This window comes from Anser brachyrhynchus (genome assembly GCF_964034855.1).
Source record: "Anser brachyrhynchus genome assembly, chromosome: 14".
NCBI lineage: Eukaryota > Metazoa > Chordata > Aves > Anseriformes > Anatidae > Anser > Anser brachyrhynchus.
Window position 1 is genome coordinate 19822561 of NC_137709.1, and position 20797 is coordinate 19843357.

Below are 20797 nucleotides of genomic sequence, written 5' to 3' on the forward strand. Positions count from 1 at the left end.
GGGGGCAGAATAGGTTGCATGTTCACTGACATGAAGCTGAACTTAAAATAATGATGCCCTCTGAAAATTTAACAAGCTATTAGAAGAAGTCAAGTACTGTCATATGGATTTGAGCGCTCAATTGTGCATTATGTTTTAAAATTGCATCTATTTATCTTAAAAGGGAAGTAAAAGATAATTCAGTTGTTTTTACTGTGGAAGATGGTCAGCTCTTTCCAGGCTCTCTGGTGCTTGCAAGCTATTCACCCACGGTGACCTGAGGCTCCCACTTTGACATAAAATGACCACTACTGTACATTTGATAGCAGCTACCTTCCATTAGGATGTTCCTCCAGAACCACATGCTGTCTAGCTGCATACCTACCACATTTCAACACAGCCTTCGTACCTCTTTTCAAAATTAAGAATGGCAAGCAGTATATACAGAGAGCTTTGCACACAAAAACAAGTTGCCCTTCTTGCTATACCAACTCTTGCAGAAAGACCCTTTGAACTTGTCAAATTCACAGCTGTTTTCCACAGCAAGCATTAACATACTAAGTATCACTAGAAAAATCCCTTCCTGCTTGTATTTTACACAAAATTATTTGAAACCTCAAATGAGCAGGCTGCAGCAATAACTTTAAATCCCCACTGAGTAGGGATTATTTACATGATAGACTAGAATTTCAAGATGTTCTAGAGATTTACCTTTTTTCATCCAAGCTGCCATATCCTAAAGTCCAAGGTAACTTTATTTTTTAAAATATACTTCTAGAAATATGACAATGTTTCTTCAAGAAGCCTTTAATACAGAAGTATTTGTAATGTCGATTGAAAACGGACACTGGAGCACAGTACTAAGCTGCAGAACTCATGTATTTGGGAACAAAAAAGTAATTTAATCAGAAAAGAGTGCTGTTTGCAACTACGAAGTGCCACCTTCTTCACATGAAAGACTAAGTTCTTGAAAATTAATAGCAGACTTCAGTCACATAATTCAGACAGATCTTGTCTCCATCATTCTCTTAATCAAGTCATCAAAAAGTATCTATTTTATTCAACTACAAATTCACTAATCAGAAAAGTAATTCTACAAAAAGAAAAATTGACTCCCACTAATTAAATACGTAGCAAGAACTGTATTATGGGGTACTTGTATTCTGATTTCCAAATTGCTGATCCTTACTGAAGTGATGGCTACTAAAATGCAGCAGTGGCTCACTAACACAGTCAGCACTGTACAGGTTCTGACCTAAACAACCTTTTCTAGTGCATGTATAAGTACAATTAAAAATCAAGCAAAATTTCAATGTTTAGTAGAAATTTATCAGAATGCTGTATTTGAAAATGCATGTATTAAAATAACTTCGTTTGAAAAAAGTTAATGCATTTAAACAGTTCCAAGATATTCCTGGTAGAGAATCAAACTAGAAGAATCGTAATATATTCATTGATAAATTGTGTGGGAGGTGACCGCGCATGCACACATGTATTGTGGGGGACATGGGGTAGGTTATTCAACAGGTAAAGATGTAGTTATATGCTTACAGAACATATATTTACTTCCACTCATTTTATAAAGGTTAAAAGAGGACCATGCTTCAGGGACCTGAGCCTTGTCATTGAAGTCATTTTGTGTAATCTTTCTTATGTATAGACAGAGGAAAGAAACAGTACGCTTTTAGACTCAAAGTTATCACCACTGTGTATGAAGCAGCTTGCATAAACAGCGTTGAATATTTAGACTAGGAAAAGAAAGACCTTGTTTTAAAGTCGTGCCAAAGTACACTAAAAAGGCTTACCATGCAAGCTTCTCTGGCCTGATGAACTGATGGGTCTTTTTCTAGGATTGCTTTATAATCCTCCAGAGCTTCATCTAGTTTTTCTGTTTTTTCATATAGTTCTGCTCTCCTCAGCAAAGCTCTAATATAGTTAGGATCTAATTCCACTGCTGGAAAACAAGAACAAAACACAGTATTTTACTTCAAACATTTCTATACCCCCTCAAATGAATTCTTAAGCCTGTATTAAAGTCTTAATGTTAATAGATGTTTTATAATGCAGCTTAGAATCAGAGCCATGGTTTAAGAGATAAATCATAATTTAGAGAGGCACCCTTTACACCCACCTATAAAGGTCTAATGCAATTGACCGTAGATCACAGACATTAAATGAAGTATCACTATATAGAAGCAAGCTCTATTTGTGCATTAGAAATCATGTGGCACTTCAGAAACATGAAGAATCCATAACATTATATATGCAAAAACTGAAAAATAAGTCTATATTATTAGATTACACCTAAAGTTAATGTACCTAAAGGTATATGTAGTAGGGAGACCAAGCATTTCCTTGCTTATCTCAGTGCAAGTTGAGACAAACTCCAGAACAACTACTGGTGTTCTTCTGAATATCTCTAAAAATCAAACAGTTAAAATTGTGTTGGGAAGCCACAAAAGGTTATACCAGCTCTACAAGTCACCACTGAGGCATTCACACTGAATTAAATCTTTTCTTCTCCTTATTCCCTTGGCAGTTGTGAGCATGTTTACTGGTTCAGTTAGGACTGAATACTGAACTTAACAATAGCCTGTGCATGGTAATTTCTCAAGGATTTCTTCATCCATTTTTCATCATAGGAAAAGGAAGTACAAAAACCTGCCCATTTTTTAATTGCTAACCCATTAAAATTGTTCTCAGGACAACTAAACCCCAGATTAGGTAAATATTCTAGTTTATTTATTCTGGAAGGACAAAGACAACACTACAATCAGCAAGTTGCAGGTTAATGTGAATTGCTCGGCTGTGTGCTAAGTGTTCCGTTGCAGTTTGTAAAAAAAAATCCCTGGGCAGCATCAAGCAATGGTTAGTTTAAATCTCACTGCAGCAAAACAGACCTGCTCCCTTTTAGCCACCAAGAAATTATCAGAAGTATTTTTCAAAATGCACCACCACCAAAACAAGGCAAAACCCAACAGTAACAGAGGTCAGCTAGATTTTGTTACCTTCAAGATTCCTTTTAGAACATACAAACTGAAATTTACTGTACAAGTGCCACTGGCATTCAGCCATTGGATTAGTTTTTTGGTTGGTAATTTGGACACTTTTCCCCAGCTGTCATGGGGAGTTTAAAAAGTATTTGAGCATGGGTGAGTGGGTAGAAGCAATAAAGCAATACACAGCTGAAATGATTTTACAAGAAGTTGCAAAGATAAAACTATGCAGGACAAAAACAAGAGAGCATAATCCCTTGTGACCAAGCAAGAGCCTTGCATAAAAGGGACTTGATAGTGCTTTTAATTCTGTGAGGCCCCACACTTCTTTGGAATCTCAAATTAAACGAAGATTTGGTGGGAATAGCAGTTACGTTTGAAATAGTAGGTATAAGGAAACAGCTTCCTTAAAATACTTCCTTTTTTTTTTGGAAAAAGTACCAACAGCAGTCTTATTGCCACAGGAGAACAGAAAGTAAATTATTACAGGCAGTAAGTTCAACAGACATTTTACAAAATAAATAGTTTTAGATTCAGGTGTCTTTCACTATAACCTTTCTATAAATTCTTTATATAAAAATGCCCAAAATTACAGCTCTGTGGTAAAGCACTAACTGGCTTAATTTATCCATGAAAGATCTGGCACAAGAGTGATGCACAGGAAACAAAAGTCATACCTTTGCTGCAGTCACTTAGGGCAGCTTCTGTCTTGTCCTAGAACAGAGAACAACATTGTTATATGTACGTTATATTTCTTGGGAAACAGCTTGCTTACAATTGCAAGCAAAAAGGTTTGTCTGGCATTCCAAGGAATGGGTACATTCATGTAATCAAGGCTTTTCATACCATTGCTTCTGATTTAAAGCCCTTTACCAGCGATTAGCTTCCTCTCTCTGAAGGCTGCCAGTGTTCAGATTGCACGGCTGCCCCACTAATCAGTCTGCACTGAACAGCCGGCAGCAAGCGACCATCAAAAGGCTGAGTCACATCTGCAGGCCTTGGCTTAACCGAGCTACAGCTTTCCTACATTTGTCAATTAATTAAGGGGTTGGAATAGACAGTTCCCAGGACTCCCAGATAAATTCCTGTCTGTAAGAGCAAAGACATTTGGAAAGCAGATACTGCCTTTAGCACTAATATAGGCATTGTCCCTTGCAGAGGAAGCTGAGACTGCCAGGAGTGGTAGGGACAAGATTTTAGTGTGCCCAGACAACCACAGTTAGAGGATGAGTCAGGCAATCTGCTTATAATGATACAAAAAAAAAGGCAAGAATGCCGAGACAGATCCTGTTTTCATCTAAACTAAAAAGGCTTCAAGAAAAAAAAAACACCAAGAAAAAGGCTGGCTGTTCTGTGCCTGTATTGTTGATTGACACAGTAGTTTTCATAAGGGTAGTTCCTGCATTTCTATACCCCAGGAACTATTTTCTTCTCCATTAAACGGAAGCTGCCTCACAGAAGAATGCCTGACAAGCTTTTATGGTAGTGCGAAGCAAATGGGTGATGCAAGTTTAAAAGAAAAAATACTTAATGGGGGAAGTTATTAATAATGTGAATCTATTTTCAGTGTAAGGTTTGGGTCTGTGAGGTTCTACTATCTATACAGGTGATACAGTAGTTTGTGCACAGTTTTTATTATCCTGTGCTCATTTGGGAAATATTGGATTAGTTTCCTAGCTAACATCTGGATTATGAGGAGCTTTTTCAGGTTTCAGCTTTCATATTTGGAAGGTTCCAACATCTGCTATTACAGAATTTCATTTTTTCCTTGCCTGTTCAATTCAGTATCCCAAGAGTGAATTCTAGCTGAGCAAGAATTTATTTACACCTAAATATGGCTGCACAGTACACTTACAGACAGAGCTGCATCTGCATCAATACTGGAGGAAAACCACAAGGAAGTTCACTTTGCAGGAGGATAAAATAAGGATAGGAGCTACTATGCTATTTTTCCATAATAATATAAAAACCAAAGCAAAAATAAGGGAGTAATTTCTCTTCAATTCTTATTTTCACTTATTTAGAAAGAAGAGGTAATTTAGCACCATGTTTATAGCTTATAGCCTGAAGAGACAGTTTTGAAAGTATGATAATAAGCATGATAGAAAAGCCATAAAAGTGTCTCAGACACCTAAATTTAGACACACAATGCCTGTGAGCCAGAGAAATATTACTGAATGCTTGTTGATAGGTCCTCCTAGCTCCTGTTGTGGTCAACTAGTAGAATGTGTGAGCTGTATGAAATACACATACTAGCTGTATACTAATACAACTGTATGAGATCAAACACGCATAAAGGTTCTCCTCTCACTCCTCCTGTTACATGGCAGTCCGGCAACTTATATGTAAAGATGAGATCCTCAATTCTTTAAAATCAATTATTAGCTTATAAGTTAAATTGTTGGCTTTCCATTGTGCTTACAGTACATTTCAGATTCTGGAAGCATGTGGGCATCTGTCCCTGGACACAGAATAGAAAATAAATAAGAGACAGCTGTAGCCATTCTCTCGGGACAGTGCCCTATTACATAGGGTCCATGCTGCTATATAATAACTGTGAAGGAAGCACGCTAACTGTATTAATTAAGTCATAGGAAGCCCTACTTATGCCTGAAAGCATCTGAACCAATTATATGAAGACAAGTCTGACTATCCAGGTTTTAAAAACCTGGATAAAAAACCTGATTTAAAAACAAATACTACCTAGTTACACTTCTAGACAATCTAATACATGGGTCTGTATACATTAAACACACTTGAACATACCTGTTCCACATGAACTTTGAATTTATTTGAAAGAAAATGAAAAAACAATCTGTTTTAAATATAATACAGCAAAGCAACTTTGAACAGCTGCTCCAATTGCAACTTTCAGTTTTGAATTAATCCTCAGTAAAATCAAGTGTACCAGCATTTCTACTGGGAGCACGAGAGAATGTACAAGCAACAAAGCCTGCAAACAGTTTAATTCCTTTCCCCTCCTTTATGCATCCCTAATGACTTCATAATTTCATTTGACATATAAACAATAATCGTCATTTCATAAAACAAAGATATTCACCTGCTTCATTTTTGCAGCAGCTCTGTTTGAAAACAAAACAGCCCTATCTTTCTGGAAGCAGGCTGGACAAATCCGCAAAGCCTTCGTATATGAGTCTTCTGCCTCTCCATAGTCTGCAGATGCAATAGGGAAAAGAAACAACAAAAAACCACAGATCATTTATTTCAAATGCCAGTATGGTCAATGAATCATATGGCTAGAATTTCTTTGGAAACCTTTCTCAATATATGGTGCGGTATTTAAAGCAGTGGTCAGAATCAGTAGCTGCTTTCTGACAAAGTACACTACTGACTACTACTTGTATCAATGACAACCAATTATTTTTTAAAATCAGCACCCTCACAGAAGCAGAAAAGTGTTCCTGTGCTCAGCGTAACTACTGCAGCATGTAGTGCATATAATTCTCACACCCGAATCTGTTTCATCCTTTTTGTTCAGAGGGTACCACCAGCCTTAGGGGTTGAATCTTTTCAGCTGAAATGTATCCTTGATCTGAAAGGAAACACGTGCTGGGACATGTTATTGCACCAATACCTGCTCACAGCAGCTAGGGAAATATCTCATTTGTCAGAGTATCCTCAACGATTGACTTAAAGGTCAGTCACCACAAACCTATCAATTGGCACCTGAAGGTCGTCCATCTTCATGTCTGATCTAAAGCACAGACCAGTGATAAAGCACATGAGATTATTAAGTTGTTTTCCAATAATGGTAGAGTCAAAGAACAAAAAGGCCCTATAGTGACCCTGAACAATGCCCTGCCAGCTGACAAATGCATTCTCCTCAAAGCAGAGCAATTCTTTTTGCATGTTAGCCAGCGACCATACAGGTGCTTAAAAGGTCGTTCATTCCTGATCAGTTTGACAGGCATCAGCAGCACAGGCACACTGAACACATCTGCCAAAGAATTTTTCAGGAAAAGGCTATGGATAAGATCTCAAACGACGACTGAGCCAATATTACAGGCTTGCTACTTCCACAGCCCCAGCAGCTCCTTCCTGCCTGCTCTGACACTTGCCTGAATTGGTAAACCATTCCCCAGCAATCTCGCTCTCTTAGAGACCTCCAGCAGGAAGACCACTGTCTGGTTATCAGGATATGCTTCTGGGAAGCAGAAGTTACTCATTTGTGTAACCCTGTTGACTGAGGGAAGCATTAATGTACATTTCCTTGTTTCTTTGAAAATCCTCTAACCATCGGAACATTACATGAATGGTAGGGGTCAAAATCCCTTCTCCCTTCATGTGCTTTAACTAAAATCATTGGTATTGTTATTTACTGCAGACCTATTGTTACAGATTAACTATGTTTACAACATATCGAGTTCCAGTGTAAGCTAGAAGTTTGCACACCTCTAGATTTTTTAAAAATATGTATCTATATATCTATGCATATATATGGATATATGTGTACATCTCTACATATATAAAGATATACACATATATGCATAGAGATGCTTGCATGTATATATACACACACCATATATAGTGTATATATAGAGATGTACACAATGTACAAAGAAAGAAAAGGGCCAGTGGATACAAAGAAACATACAAAGGTACAAAGCTATGAGAGTTATTGAGCCACTGAGCCTCCATCAATTCTAAGCAATTGCATTAGCAGAACTCAATCTGGTGGAAGCCTTTTTTGATTAGGAGAAAAAACCCTGGCACTTGGAAGGCAATCAATTCTGTATCATGTTCTTGGATTTAAACACAGCTTTCATGAGAAACCTGCTTTAGCAATCCAAGTTTTTGTGATTTAAACTTAACTCTTAAGGAAGTCTCTCTCTTTCTGTTCCCTAGAGCTGGGTGAAAAAATGATATAGATGATAACTTTGAACAATGATAGGTGCGAGATCTTCCTACAGGTTTTCCGCAATATCACCATAATGGTGAAGTATTAATTCGAGATTCTCTAACTTGCACATGATATTAAAAGATTATCAACACACCTCCTTTCTTGAACTGCTCATTTCCTTTCTCCTTCAGGGTTGTGCTCTCCTTTCTTCTTTTCTACAAAAGAAGAGACAATGTCTCAAAATATTTAATTGAAATGAACAAGTAGGTCAGCTGTAGTTCCAGATAAGCTATGAATGGAAATCAGAATAGAATATAACCTGAAGAATTTTAACTAGTACCAAGATCACTTGCTTGCATTTACTGTGGCATGATATGCTTTACAGATCCATAAAATACTGGAGTATACCAATGAGGCAGTTAAAAAGCTCTAGTTCATTAACAACACTATGCACAAAGAGCATTCATAGTGAATTATATGGTTTAAACTAGTATGCTAGCTTTTTAGCTGTTTGCTTGCTTCTTAATTCCTTTCCAATTCAACTGAATTCAGTGTAGCTCAACTATGTAGCATGCATTTTAGATGTAAAGTCTCAAAAAAAAACTTTTGTTTGAAGTAATTCTACCTCAGAAATTCAGTTACCTCCAGAGATGTACAAAGAAAGCATGTTGAGCTTACTGAATCAGAAGCAGGTCCATGGATAATAGTGCCCTGAAAGATTTCTTATGCAAAGTGAATAAGCCATCAGAGCCTGAGACAGGAAGATTGTTCTGCTACACAGTGAAAATTGCACACGCTAAGCAGAGTTGTGTTCTCATCCATGAATATCTTAACCGTACTCTTGGCACAAGCAAAGTTGACATGAATGCTCTTAGCCTCTGACACTGAAAATACAGGATGTCATAAGCCATCTCTTACAAAGGAAGCCTTCGACATGCAGACGTACCTCACAGAAGTAAAAACAAAGCACTGTAAGACAGACAATATCAACAAGCAGCAATGCTCACGTTCATGAGTCATTTCTACGGTTAAAAAAACTAATTTGACCGCTGACTTTGCCCCCGAAACATGCATGCACAAAGGACTTAAATGAAGGTGGCTATAAATCACAGATCACTGAGCAATTAAAAAGCCAACACTAGGAAAAGGAACAGTTTCCTTTCCTGCAGATTCTGTAAATCAAGGATTAATGCAATTATCAATATCGCACAGAACATCTCCTTGGAAACAGCTAAATATAGCACCATGGAGCACTGCACCATCTCACAGCTATGCCAAGTAACTGACAAACAATACAAAATCAGAGGTTCTCTCCTCTTACTTTTATTGCTTTTGGAAAGTAATTCACTTGACCACTGTTACCATCTTTGTAATAACAGATCACAGTGCTCCGAAAGCTAGGCTTGAGAGAAGTGGCACTCGGTGGTCACAAGCACAACTACACACTAAAATCTCATCTGACCCTTTTGATACGTGATTAGATCAGTAATTTTTTTCCCCCATCTCCTATTAAAACATTCTCTAATACTCATTGCTCCTCGCACAACACTAGTGGACAAAACACACATCACTACTTAGCAATCTGCTTTCCTCCCGGGTGCAATGCCAGACCTACGCTGGTCCTTCCACAACGTCACTTGCACCAGCACACCCGAGCCAGTCAGTGCTTTCTGACTATGAGCATAGGAACGAATCTGAGCACTTACAGCACCAACTGCATTAAAAGCGCACGTTCTTCGTATATATGTGGGACTTGGCTGCTCAGCACAGGGAATACACAGCTACATTTGAAATCTGCACCCAAACTTGGGAAATGCTCGACAGAACCACTCCAGCAAGGTCACTGCTACGCACTCATTTGTCTCTCCACAGAAACACATTTTTAAAACATCCTGAATGCACATTGAGTGGAAATTTGCACAACAGAGGTCATTTTCACACCAGTGAACAGCACAGAGCAGGTTTGGAGATGATGATCTTACTGGAAAAGCTGAGAGGTCTACAAAGACAATCCTCATCCAAGATAAGAAACGCTTGAAACACCAGCCCTACTGACTTCATTGCTCATGACCTATTTAGAACTGGCCTTTAAGTGCTATTAACTGATTCACTGTTGCATAAGGTCGGGTTGCGTGCAATGTAACAGAAGAATTATTCCTATGAGAACTACAGCATGGTTGTGGTACTCCTGATGCAGAAACCCTAAAAATCAAGGGATACTGGATGAAAAGCTTTACCTGCATTATCACTTAGATAATTATCATTTGGACTAGACGATCCTTACGGGTCCCTTCCAACTTGGAATATTCTATGATTCTATGACTTTCTTTCATTTTATTAAAAATACTACAAAAGAGTTTATGTTTATCCCAGTCAAGTATTCAATTCTAAGAACTGCTTTGAAGCAAGGAGGCTTCAAGAGACTAAGCTTAAAAAATAGGAATTAAAAAAAAAGTTTTGAATCATGGGATTCCTTCTCAGACAGTCAAGAAGATTGTGAACTGGAGTCTCAACAGCACAGACGACCAAGGTATGGCCACATTTGCTGGGGAAACACAGGCAAACAGAAGTCCTGAGCAATTGAGGAGTTTAAGGGCTGTCACACTGGGAAGCAGATTCATTCAACTCTCCTTGCCTGAAAGCCTCTTCTTTGATATCTCCTCTTGCTCGCAAATCCAGCTTCACAAACTGGAAGGGCAGGGGACCATTAGCCACAGAACTGTTACAGCCATACAAATGTCAGCAAGTGTCTCGCAGTCACTTTGACTATTTGCCCAGAAAAGGTGTTGTCTAAGCGTGTCTCAGCAGCTCTGGCAAGAAAACCTTATTTGGCTTTGCAGCTTACTCAGCTCCCTGGAAAGCAGCTATGCAAGCAATGCAGTCCTGCTTCAAAACCAGCATTTCTGCTGCAGCTTCACCAACATCTTCATATTCCTGTATTACATGTTTCAGGCTGTTACTTAGCTTCCAGACTGTACAAGTTTTCACTGTGTTTTCAAAAAAGGTGAAGTCTGCAGAGTACCTCATGCATCGTTCTGTATTTGCACTGGGAGCGTGACCCATTGGTGAGACGTAGTAGCTGACTATCATCCCCTAAAAGCAAATGCACAGGATGTCAAAGCATACATATTAGAAGTCACAGCCTAAATGCACTAGCCTCTAAAGCACACAATGTATTTGTGAGAGAAATACATAATGTGTTCCTGCATATGTATGCATTTCTTTAACAGAAAGTCACAATACAAAAGCAGCAGAAAGATAACTATTCTGGATTAATTTACATTTAATTTGAATGGATTCTTGGAGTGTGTGCTGCTCAAATTAATGCTGTTGGAATCTTCTATTCAAATCCAGAATTAAAGAAATAAAGCACCTTTAGAAAATATAACCTCTTCACTCAGTATGCTGCATTTCCAGCTTTGATGGACTGGTCATCAGTTTACTGTGATCATATCAGCCCAGAGAGGAACAGATTGCAAGTGACTTGTCCTTGGGACAAATTTTGCATGATGTCATTTCCGTGTCCCGACCCACTCATTTTTCAGCAAAAGATTTAAGTAGCTGCAGGGCAGGCTACCCGTTCCTTGGTGAGGGAAGTCGGTCAGACTGAACTCCTTGAATGCTCTGCTTCAGGAACAAAGATCTTGACCCACTACATTCCCATAGGCTGCTCACATATGAGCACGGCATCAGTCACAACTTCCCCAACTTACACTCCCTTAAGATGCTCTGCAATTCAAAAGATGTGAAACCTTTGGTATTGCTTTTTGCAAATTCTAAGATGACAAATTCCAAGTGCAGGCATTAATTTTTGATGTACACTTTCTTTTTTAAGCACAAGGAAAAATAACTGTATTTAACTAAAAACATAGTTCTTAAATGATCTGATTATAAAGGTTCACAGATTTGGATGCTGAATTACGATCATCCGTATTCTGAAGAAATTAGGATCGTAACCTAAACCTGCCTGGCAAGCAAGAGGTGCAGAGAATTAAGGCCTGATCTGAAGTAAAGAGAGAAGACAGCTTGGTCTTCTGACAATAAAGTACAACAACTCAAAAAAAAAAAAGAACAAAAAAGAACAGACCATCATCAAATACAGTCCTTTAGCTTCAGCTTCTCTGCCAAAAAGCTCAGTTAAATAAATTAAAGCATTATTCAAGTATTAGGGAGAGAGCAACCTACACATTTTTGCTGTTTACTTCAGAAGGAACCAATATAATAACAGTGCTGGCAATGAAATCCCTAAATATAGCTGGTGAGAGCTGGAGGTTGAATACCCACAGTTTGTAATGCTTTCTAGCACGCTTCCTCTGGCTGTTCCTATGAATTTTGATTAATTGATTTAACTTTGCAATGGAACTGTTCCTGGCTCCAGTTTCATGAAGAGCAGCAAGCATACTTTCTCCTCTCCCATGATATTTATACAGGGTGACAATGCACATCTGCATCTCGTAAACCCTTACATATCGGCATCCAGCAGCAGTCATTTAAAATTACTGGGGTTCAAAGGGTCTGTGGAAGCAAGCAATTTAAACAGATAAGGAATATATTTTACACCTTCAAATACCACTTCTAGTTGTAAGCCACCTACTAGCAGTCATCTGCTTCCCCCTGCAGTTTTGTGAAGTTATTGCTGTATCACGTTCATTTAAGGAACTTCAATTTAAGGTTGTAGTCACTCAAAATCTGTCAAAACTGGTTAGAGTTGTCACTTGAAAACTGTGCCAAATCTGTCCTCTCTGCTGAAGAGGTAGAGTAATTGGTATTGCTAGACCGCCCAACTCCTGCTCATTGTAACTTCACGGTAAAGATGGATTTAGTCTTTCTGTTGCCAATCACTACCTTCTCCTAAAACTGTAAGCAGCACTTACAGAAACAATAGGGCACATCCACCAATAGGGCACATCCACTTACAGAAACAATAGGGCACATCCACAGTGTGCCAGACTGAAACCTGTGCCTATTCCTGAGTGCCAGCCTGTCATTCCTGCTCCGGAGGCAACAGCCTCCAGCAGAAAAGTGAAGCTGACCACTTAATCCATCACCACGAGTGAAAACCTTCAATCATGCACAAGCCTCTCAGTTTTCTAAACTGAAGGTCTCGATTCGACAGGATCAGCAACTTCCAGAGAAATGCAAAATGGAATGTAAGCATAAAAACAGCAGCACTGCAAGAAAACCAAAGGTATAATTTTTCACTCTATTAAATTGCCAAAGACTTTTTAAAAAAAGTTTATAAATGCAACTGAAACTCTGAATCTCATAGGGAGACTATAACTGCAGACTTTACCCAGGTTCTTCTCACCAGCACTTGGAATTAGCTACTCTAGCAGATACAGATAGACTTTTCAGATGTGCTTTAACTCAGAAAATAAAACAGGATGTTTTGTTCTATTTTTAAAACCATCAGACAGGGCTGTTTTAATCCAGCAATCTGTCTTTTACTCTGATTTGACCAAAGCAACAACATATCTAGTGTTACTGCTGTACTGCATACAGGATTCAGATTACTAAAGTAGGTCATTTTAATAGGGGAATCACCTTTAAATTATATATTATAATATATTATATATTATATTTCCATACAATTGCATTGTGACCCCTTCAAAACCCAATTGTCTTGCAAGTTTTATTGCTGTGCAAAATAATTTTGAATGCTGATTAGAAGTGCTGTACAGTCAGTTGCATTGTCTCGTATTAATTATCTGGCTTTGGTCCAACCAGCTCATTCTTCCTGAAAAGTTCTAAGACCACCTCTAAGTGACCAACACCTGAGGTCTGCTCCAAATTTTGACGTACTTCTTTGCATCTTCTCTTCCACTTTGTACCTTACCTTATATTTTGTAACTATTGCAGATGAAAACAGCTAAACTGTCACAGCCAAGGTTACTACTCCATATTGGGCAGATACCTGGAACTAGGAAAACATCAAATACTGAAACGAATGACTTTACTCGAGAAGCTATCTCAGAAGAAATCCCACATCAGTTCTTCAGCCCCTGAAAAAGCAAATTCTATACAGAAGCTATAACTTATGGAAGAACAATGGGATCAACCTGAGGCATGGGGAAGGAAAGGGTGAATAGGTGAGCAGTTTAAAGGAAATTTCTTGATGAGGACAGAGATCTTCTCTAACACATCCTAGAATTTCTGGGGAAAAAAAAAGATTTACTGTTTAGACCAGAACTGAATATATCTCATGTATAACTCAAAAAAATATTTCTCAAAGGTCAGTTTTACTTAACTCTTACAGAGTTGCTAACAAAATTAATGAAGAAACTCCTCTACTAGAGCTGTGCTCCTCATCTTGCTGACTTTTTCCTGAATAGCAGATGAGCATGGTAACAGACAGCTGTAGCTCTAATGCACACACAACAGCCCAAAGAAGGCAAGTGCTTTTGAGGAATATTACATATTTATTGCAGGCCTTACAGCAGCTAGAAAGGAGTGTTCTATATCCATGAGAGCTTCCTAGGCCAGGTGCTCAAGTCTTTGCCAGACAAGGCCCGAAGAACAAGCAACATCTGTCATGACGGAAGAGCGTGAGGGATTTAGAACGCTGCTGCTGGATAAACTCATAATTAATGGGTGTCTCTCCAGAAGAGGACCAGGTCAGACTGAAAAAATTACCAAGTAACAGCTGCTGGGTGTCCTCTGATTAATTCTGCAGACTAGACCAACGTCAAAGCCATCAATGTCAATGGCAACTAACCAGAAAATCTGTCTGTAATGCATCAAAAGCAATTTACTGCTCAGTGCCTCTGCTGAGATAGCAATAAGCATACTTAAAAAAATACCTTATAAAACAGAATTTCGTTTCAGGCTGTATAATTCTTAAAAAGCTCAGACTTCCAAGTCCAAGCAAGTAACCCGACTCTGTTCTAAGCTATTTCTGCTTTTTAAGAATTTTTCTTGCAGGTTCATGTCTTAATAAACTCTTTCCTTCCTGTTTTTATTTTACTTCATTGTGCAGAAGAAAATTCTTATGTCATCCTACTGCTTCCCTGGAAATAATTCTTATTACTTAAAATCAGAATTCTCACTATAAAGGGCTCCTGAAACATAATTCAGAGAAAATACACAGCCACTTGCTCCTTCCCTTTGATCTCCTCAGCAGCTTCTGCATAGGTGAGAATTTTTACTCAGAGCTGCTACTGTGCTACACAAAGATGTGCATAAACACAGCGCAAGGACTAAAATCTCTTCCCGCATCTCCAGAATAAATTAGTCTTTTTCTACAGCCTAGTTATAAGACAACATTGCTCAGAAGTACCAATTTATTAAAACCACTCAAAAACAGTGTATTTAGTTAAGAAACTACAAAGGTTTATATACTCCATAATTTGATTTGAGCAGGGCTAACATCCAGCTCTTGTTGTTACAAGTATTTTGAGCATATAATTTATGGTTGGTGTTGCAACCACAGTTAACACAACTTCCTCTTGGATGGGCAAGTAGTCTAATCAAAGAAAATCCATCTACTCTGTACGTAAATGCCATCATGAGACTTCAGTTCGATGCCTATTCTCAGCAGCGTTGCCTGTGACTCAGCAGCGTTGCCTGTGATCTAAAAATACAGCCTTTTCCCCCCCCCCCCCCATCTGAATCAGTCCCCGTAACTGGTTCACTGCACATTCACAGAGAGAGGTGTGCTGGCACAGTGAGGGAGGCAGCAGGGGTTCAGAATAACTGATCAAGGACTGCCGAAGCAGCAAACAGAACTGCTGCTCAGCGTATAGTCATGACCTAGTAATACTACCAAATAAACAAGTTCTGAATATTTCTGCCTCATTTTCTTCAGCTGCAAGAAAATCATATTGCCCTTCTCCTCAAGAAAATCCTATTGCCCTTCTCCTCAAGAAAATCCTTTTGAGTAACTTGTGGTTAAAAATATTTTAAAAAAATTGAATAAATGGATGTGCAGCAGCTGCCTGCAGACCATACCAGAAGTATTTTTTTCTTAGAACCGGCATCATTTAACAGATTTTCCTTATAATGAAAATATACAAGGTTTCACTTTCTAAAATAAATTTAAGCAACAGTTCTAAGTATTATAAAGAAAACTAAGAGTGGAAATTCAGGAAATAATCCATCCCCATGTTTTTTCTAAACAGAAAATATACAGTGATGTCAAGTAAGAGTGTGCTAAGAGATTACTTCATTAGTTGTAACTCCTGCTGCAAGCTTCTAATTTCTCTCTCATTTCTGGATTTCTCAAGCTGTACTTGTAACAGATACCAACAATATATTGTTGCAGAAAAAAAAGATGTATTTTAAAGACTGCTTACATACTTAACTCAGAAAGCTCTCTAAGGAACCTAATGTTCACACTACAAACATTGCTAATCTAATAGCTGTGGTGATGCTACAAGATGAATTCTCTCTAATTCATTAAGTGTAATTGTAAACCAAGTTGAAGGGCATAACCTCTCAATGCCACTGAAAATAAAAATTAGAAAGATCTCATCTTGCAGAAAGAATTGGCAGCTGCAGATATCTTTCTCTAAGAAAATCTCTCCAGCTTTAAACGATTATTATTTTGTACCTGCACAGCATCTTTCAATGGAGAATGTAAGTATCCAACATTCTTTTGCTTATGTTACAGAGGGCAAAAATTATTGTGAGAAATTAAATGACTACCTAACAATACAACAAAAACAAGCGAAGCACAAAAGCTATGACACCACATTTCCAGGCCTGTTTCTCTTTCTGGTGCTTAAAACTCAGACATAATTTTCACCCTGAAAGTTTAGCATTTTGTCTGTGAATCTCTCAAACTGCCTTCAAGCCTCATCGTTACTCACACTCACAATAACCCTTGCCGCATCAGCAGTAAATACAGGTATGAAAAAGGGACTTTTTAATCTAAACCGGAGGAGATGCAAGGGCAACATGATAGACTGCATCTGGAGAGTGTCTGTTGATGGTGTTCTCCCTTCCTGATCCTCCATACAAGAAAAAAGACATTGACTTCCTGGATGGAGTCCAGTAGAAGGCCCCCAGGACAGTCAGGACACTGGAGACATGACCAAAGCAGCCTGCCTATAAGAATTGAGTCCATCCAGGCTTAGGAAAAGGTGTCGCAGGGAGACCTGGCTACTAGAGAAAATGGGGACAGACTCCTCCTGAAGGCATGCAGAAAAAAACACGTCCAGGGGTCACAAGCTGCAAAAAAAGGAAATTCTAATTAGATACAAAGAAGAAAAAAACCACCATCATGAGGGCTGTTAAACACTGGAACAGAGGCCTGTAGAGCCTGTGCAATCTCCAGGCTGGGAGATGTCAGCACAGTTCCGGGCAGCCTGATCGGGCTGATCCAACTTTCAGCAGGGGTTTCCACTAGATAATCTTCACAGGCCCTTTTGAGGCAAAGTATGTACCAGAAAACTTCTTGAGATTTTTTTCAATTCTTCATTATTAAATCTCAAAGTGTTACACCCAGCGAGCATCATTATGCCCATTTTACAGATGTCAAAACAGAGGGAGAGACATAGAGAGATGAAGTAATTTCCACAAGGTCAACCAGAAGACATGTATTATTCTCAGTTTCATTCTTATTTCAAAAAGATTGCGTTCTATGTTCCTCTCCTCCACGAGTTCCATAGTTTTCCCACCCCACAGAATGTTTACATTGACATTACTAACCGTGCCACCGATGAAAACTTACCTTTTATCTTCACCAATGTATTTGGGTCAGAAAGCCCACCCTATCAGCAAGGGAGCTATCTGAGCCACAGCTCGATTAAGTTTCTCTATACTTGCTTGTAAAAAAGAATTTAGTTTTCGGTTGCCTGTGTGATCTTAGCTCTGCATATTTCTGCTCACCATTCTCTGTTTACACTAGCTGACAGTAAGACCACAGTATAGTCAAGTTACTGCCTAGCCCCTCCCTCTTTCCAAGCTTTTTTGGGGCAATGTACAGACATCTGTTATTTACTTACACAACATAGACAGGGCTAGTCAACAGTTAAGAGAGTGGCACAGCTTTATCAAGTGAGTTGAATAAGAAAGGACCAGCCTTCCTATACAAAAAAAAAGTACCAAGCCCCTATGCATTCACTGACACATTCATATTTTATGCACTTAACAGAGTTATGACACTTCATTTCTTCTTTTCCTCATTTTGATAGCCCATGTCCATTACCATTGGTAATGATGATTTAGGAGTTTCTGAAATAAGCCCTTCAGTACGATATCTTCCCCTGTGAAGTAATGCTTTCTGGAGATGGAGCCCACCTTCTATTACCAGCTGTCATTCCTTGCTCAACTCTCTCTGTCCCTCATTATAATCACTTATGCAATGCTACCTACAATCCAAGCTGTGCACCTACTTCCAGTAAGGACTCTATCCCCCTTATAGGGATAAGATCACAGAACAGTTTGGGGTGGAAGTGACCTTGAAGAGCACCAAGTTCCAACCCCCCTGCCATGGCAGGGACACCTCCCACCACACCAGGTTGCCCCAAGGCCCCATCCAGCCTGGCCTAGAGCACTGCCAGGAATGGGGCAGCCACAGGTTCTCTGGGCAGCCTGGATCAGGACCTCAGCACCCTCGCAGAAAAGAATTTCTTCCTCATGTCTAGCCTAAACCTACCCTCTTTTAGTTCTAAGCCTTTACCCCTTGTTCTATCCCTATGTTCTCTGATAAAGTTCCTCTCCAGCTTTCCTGTAGGCCCCCTTTAGGTACTCTCTCCCTAGAGAGTTAACATTCACGCCTACAGGACTATAAAATGAAGTTTGCTGAAGTCTTCCCCTCTGAAATTATGATAGGTCAAAACTCCACCTTTTCCCCAATTGCCAATAAATATACTAGTATTATTCATCAATATTTCAGTTTTTAGTATAATTAACTGCTCATCAGGGTAATGCAATCAGGTTTTAAGAGGCTGGATCAGCTCTTTGAAACGTTATTTGTTCTAAAGGCCAAGCTATAAAAACCTGGTTCCTCCTAATTTATCAGCAGTAGAGTGCTCAAGAACTGGGAGAAACACAATATACAAGTGTTCTACAGGACTTGTATGTTAGCACATAGGTTTTGATTTAGTATTTTTACTTCCCCACCGTTCACAAATTCAAGTTGCAAAAAGTTTTTTTTTTTTTAAATTATATGATGACCATAATACCCTAGAACCTTGAAAGCTAATGTCTGTCAAGTGACACCACTGACTAAGTGTCACAACAACTGGTTCACACAGACTTACTGTGGCGTAGACACTTTTAGAGGCTGCTGAACAAACCCTCAGGCCTATTTCATTATTCCTCACAAGCTCACACAGCTTGTTACCCAAACGTTTTGCCCAACATTGAAAACAAACAAAAACCAAACATTAAAGCATTTTGTTTAAAGCCTTAGTAATCTATAGGGATAAATTTCAACGTTAATCCCAAAACACTAATACATCAGCTAGCCTTTCAGATATCAAAAGTATCCTGAATACCCCCCCCCCCGAGTGTTTGGAAAGCATTCTGCAGATAATCTGTGGAAAACAAATAATGCACACAAACTCAGCAACGTGAAACAGGGAAAATTTTGTTTCTTACAATCTGTCTTAAGTCACAGCAACCTTACACACTGCAGAAAGCAGATAAAAACCTGCGACAGAGTGTGATGATTAGCAACAGTAAGCAAAGCTAACAAAATAACAGGTACCAAAAAGAAATTGGGAACAGTAACATTAGTCACATAAAAGAGTTTTAAAGGTCCATTTTCATGCTGGTCACAAACCATTCAGACAAGTGACACTGAAAGTGGGTACTTTGAATTACCTGTTTTTCTTCCTCTGGCATATCTTTTTCTAGTTCCAGTAAGTATTCTTCATCTAGTTCTGTCTGCTTCCTTGTGCTATTCTCATCATTCTGTATATTCCTTTCATCATCCAGTATAGGTTCTTTCACCTCAAAGGAGTCATGACAGTCATGGAAACACTCATCTGCTATCGTGGGATCTTTGGCTGAAGATGCTGCATAGCCACTTCCCATATTTTGGGGATTGTGGATATCTTTAGGGCCAGAAGCCAACGAGCTGGTGCTCTGCGATGCCTTCTGATCAGAAAGCTTTAAGTGACCAAGTAATTCTTCAGGTGGGCTTCCATCTTTAAACTCTTCCATGTTGGAGTCCTTGGAAAGGTTAGATTTTTAGAAACGAGAAAGAAATCACCCTAAATAAGCCCAATACAGCAAACAAGTATCTAAAATGCTTATAGATACACCTAAATAACCGAGCTATTAATAGATGACATCACCCGAAGGAACCCATAGCCCCTCCAGGGGAGGAAGGCACCAGCAGACACCCCTCCCAGCCGCCACACAGCTGAGGGGGGCACCGCGCTGCCGCCACGCCCCCGTCAAGCCCAGGCCCCCCCCAGGCCCCGACCGTCCTGCAGCGGGGCCCCACCGCGTCCACCTGCAGCCCGGGGGCCCTGCCGTCCCCGCGGGCCCCCCCAAGCTGCGTGCAGCGGACCCCCCGCCGCCCCCCCCAGTACGGCCTCCACCGGGCCCGGCCACCCCCAGGCCCCGACCTGCGCCTTCTCTTCCGCCTTCCTCCACGCCCGCCTCACCTCGCGGGTCGCTTCTTGCCTCCGGGCCAGCCAATAGAAAGGGGGCGTTGCGCGCGGGGCTTGCTGGGGTTTGTAGTCGCTACGCGTTGCCGGGGTTTCGGCTTCTGACGGTTGCTGGGATTTGTAGTTCTCGGGACGTAGAGGGCGGTGCCGGCCCGCGGGCCCGCCTGCGGGAGCGGAGGGGAGGGGAGAGGGGAGGGGGGGGGCGTTATAGCCCTGAGGGCAGAGCCGTGTGGAGTTTGAGTCGGAGCCCCATCAGGGCCCCGGCTGTGGCGAGGCCACAAATAAGGCCTGGGGGAGGGCTGGAGGAGGCACGTTGGGTCGAGACGCCCTCCCCTGAAAAATAAGGGTGAGGGAAATAGGGATGGCCCGGTGGGTGAGCAGGAAGAGGGCCCGGGTAC

At 40.0% G+C, this 20797-nt stretch overlaps 1 protein-coding gene and 1 long non-coding RNA gene across 3 annotated transcripts in view; both read right to left on the reverse strand.

Annotated features, from left to right (window-relative positions):
• TTC1 (tetratricopeptide repeat domain 1) overlaps nucleotides 1-20545 on the reverse strand; it is a 34048-nt gene extending 13503 nt beyond the window's left edge. The window contains exons 1-6 of one of the 2 annotated variants that reach the window (XM_080555411.1): nucleotides 20397-20545; nucleotides 19606-19956; nucleotides 7991-8051; nucleotides 6037-6149; nucleotides 3653-3689; nucleotides 1785-1933 (exon numbers count right to left, since the gene is read on the reverse strand). In XM_080555411.1, the coding sequence (XP_080411537.1) occupies nucleotides 1785-1933; nucleotides 3653-3689; nucleotides 6037-6149; nucleotides 7991-8051; nucleotides 19606-19947 (702 nt within the window). In that variant the 5' untranslated portion in view covers nucleotides 19948-19956; nucleotides 20397-20545. Of the gene's footprint in view, nucleotides 1-1784; nucleotides 1934-3652; nucleotides 3690-6036; nucleotides 6150-7990; nucleotides 8052-19605; nucleotides 19957-20357 lie in introns of both variants that reach the window. The other variant, XM_080555410.1, reaches the window with a different exon arrangement.
• Nucleotides 8441-13759, reverse strand: LOC308177740. Its single transcript, XR_013939381.1, has 2 exons — nucleotides 13673-13759; nucleotides 8441-12351 (listed from the first exon to the last, which is right to left on the reverse strand). It is a non-coding gene; the product is annotated as an uncharacterized lncRNA (long non-coding RNA).
• Nucleotides 20546-20797: the final 252 nt, after the last annotated feature.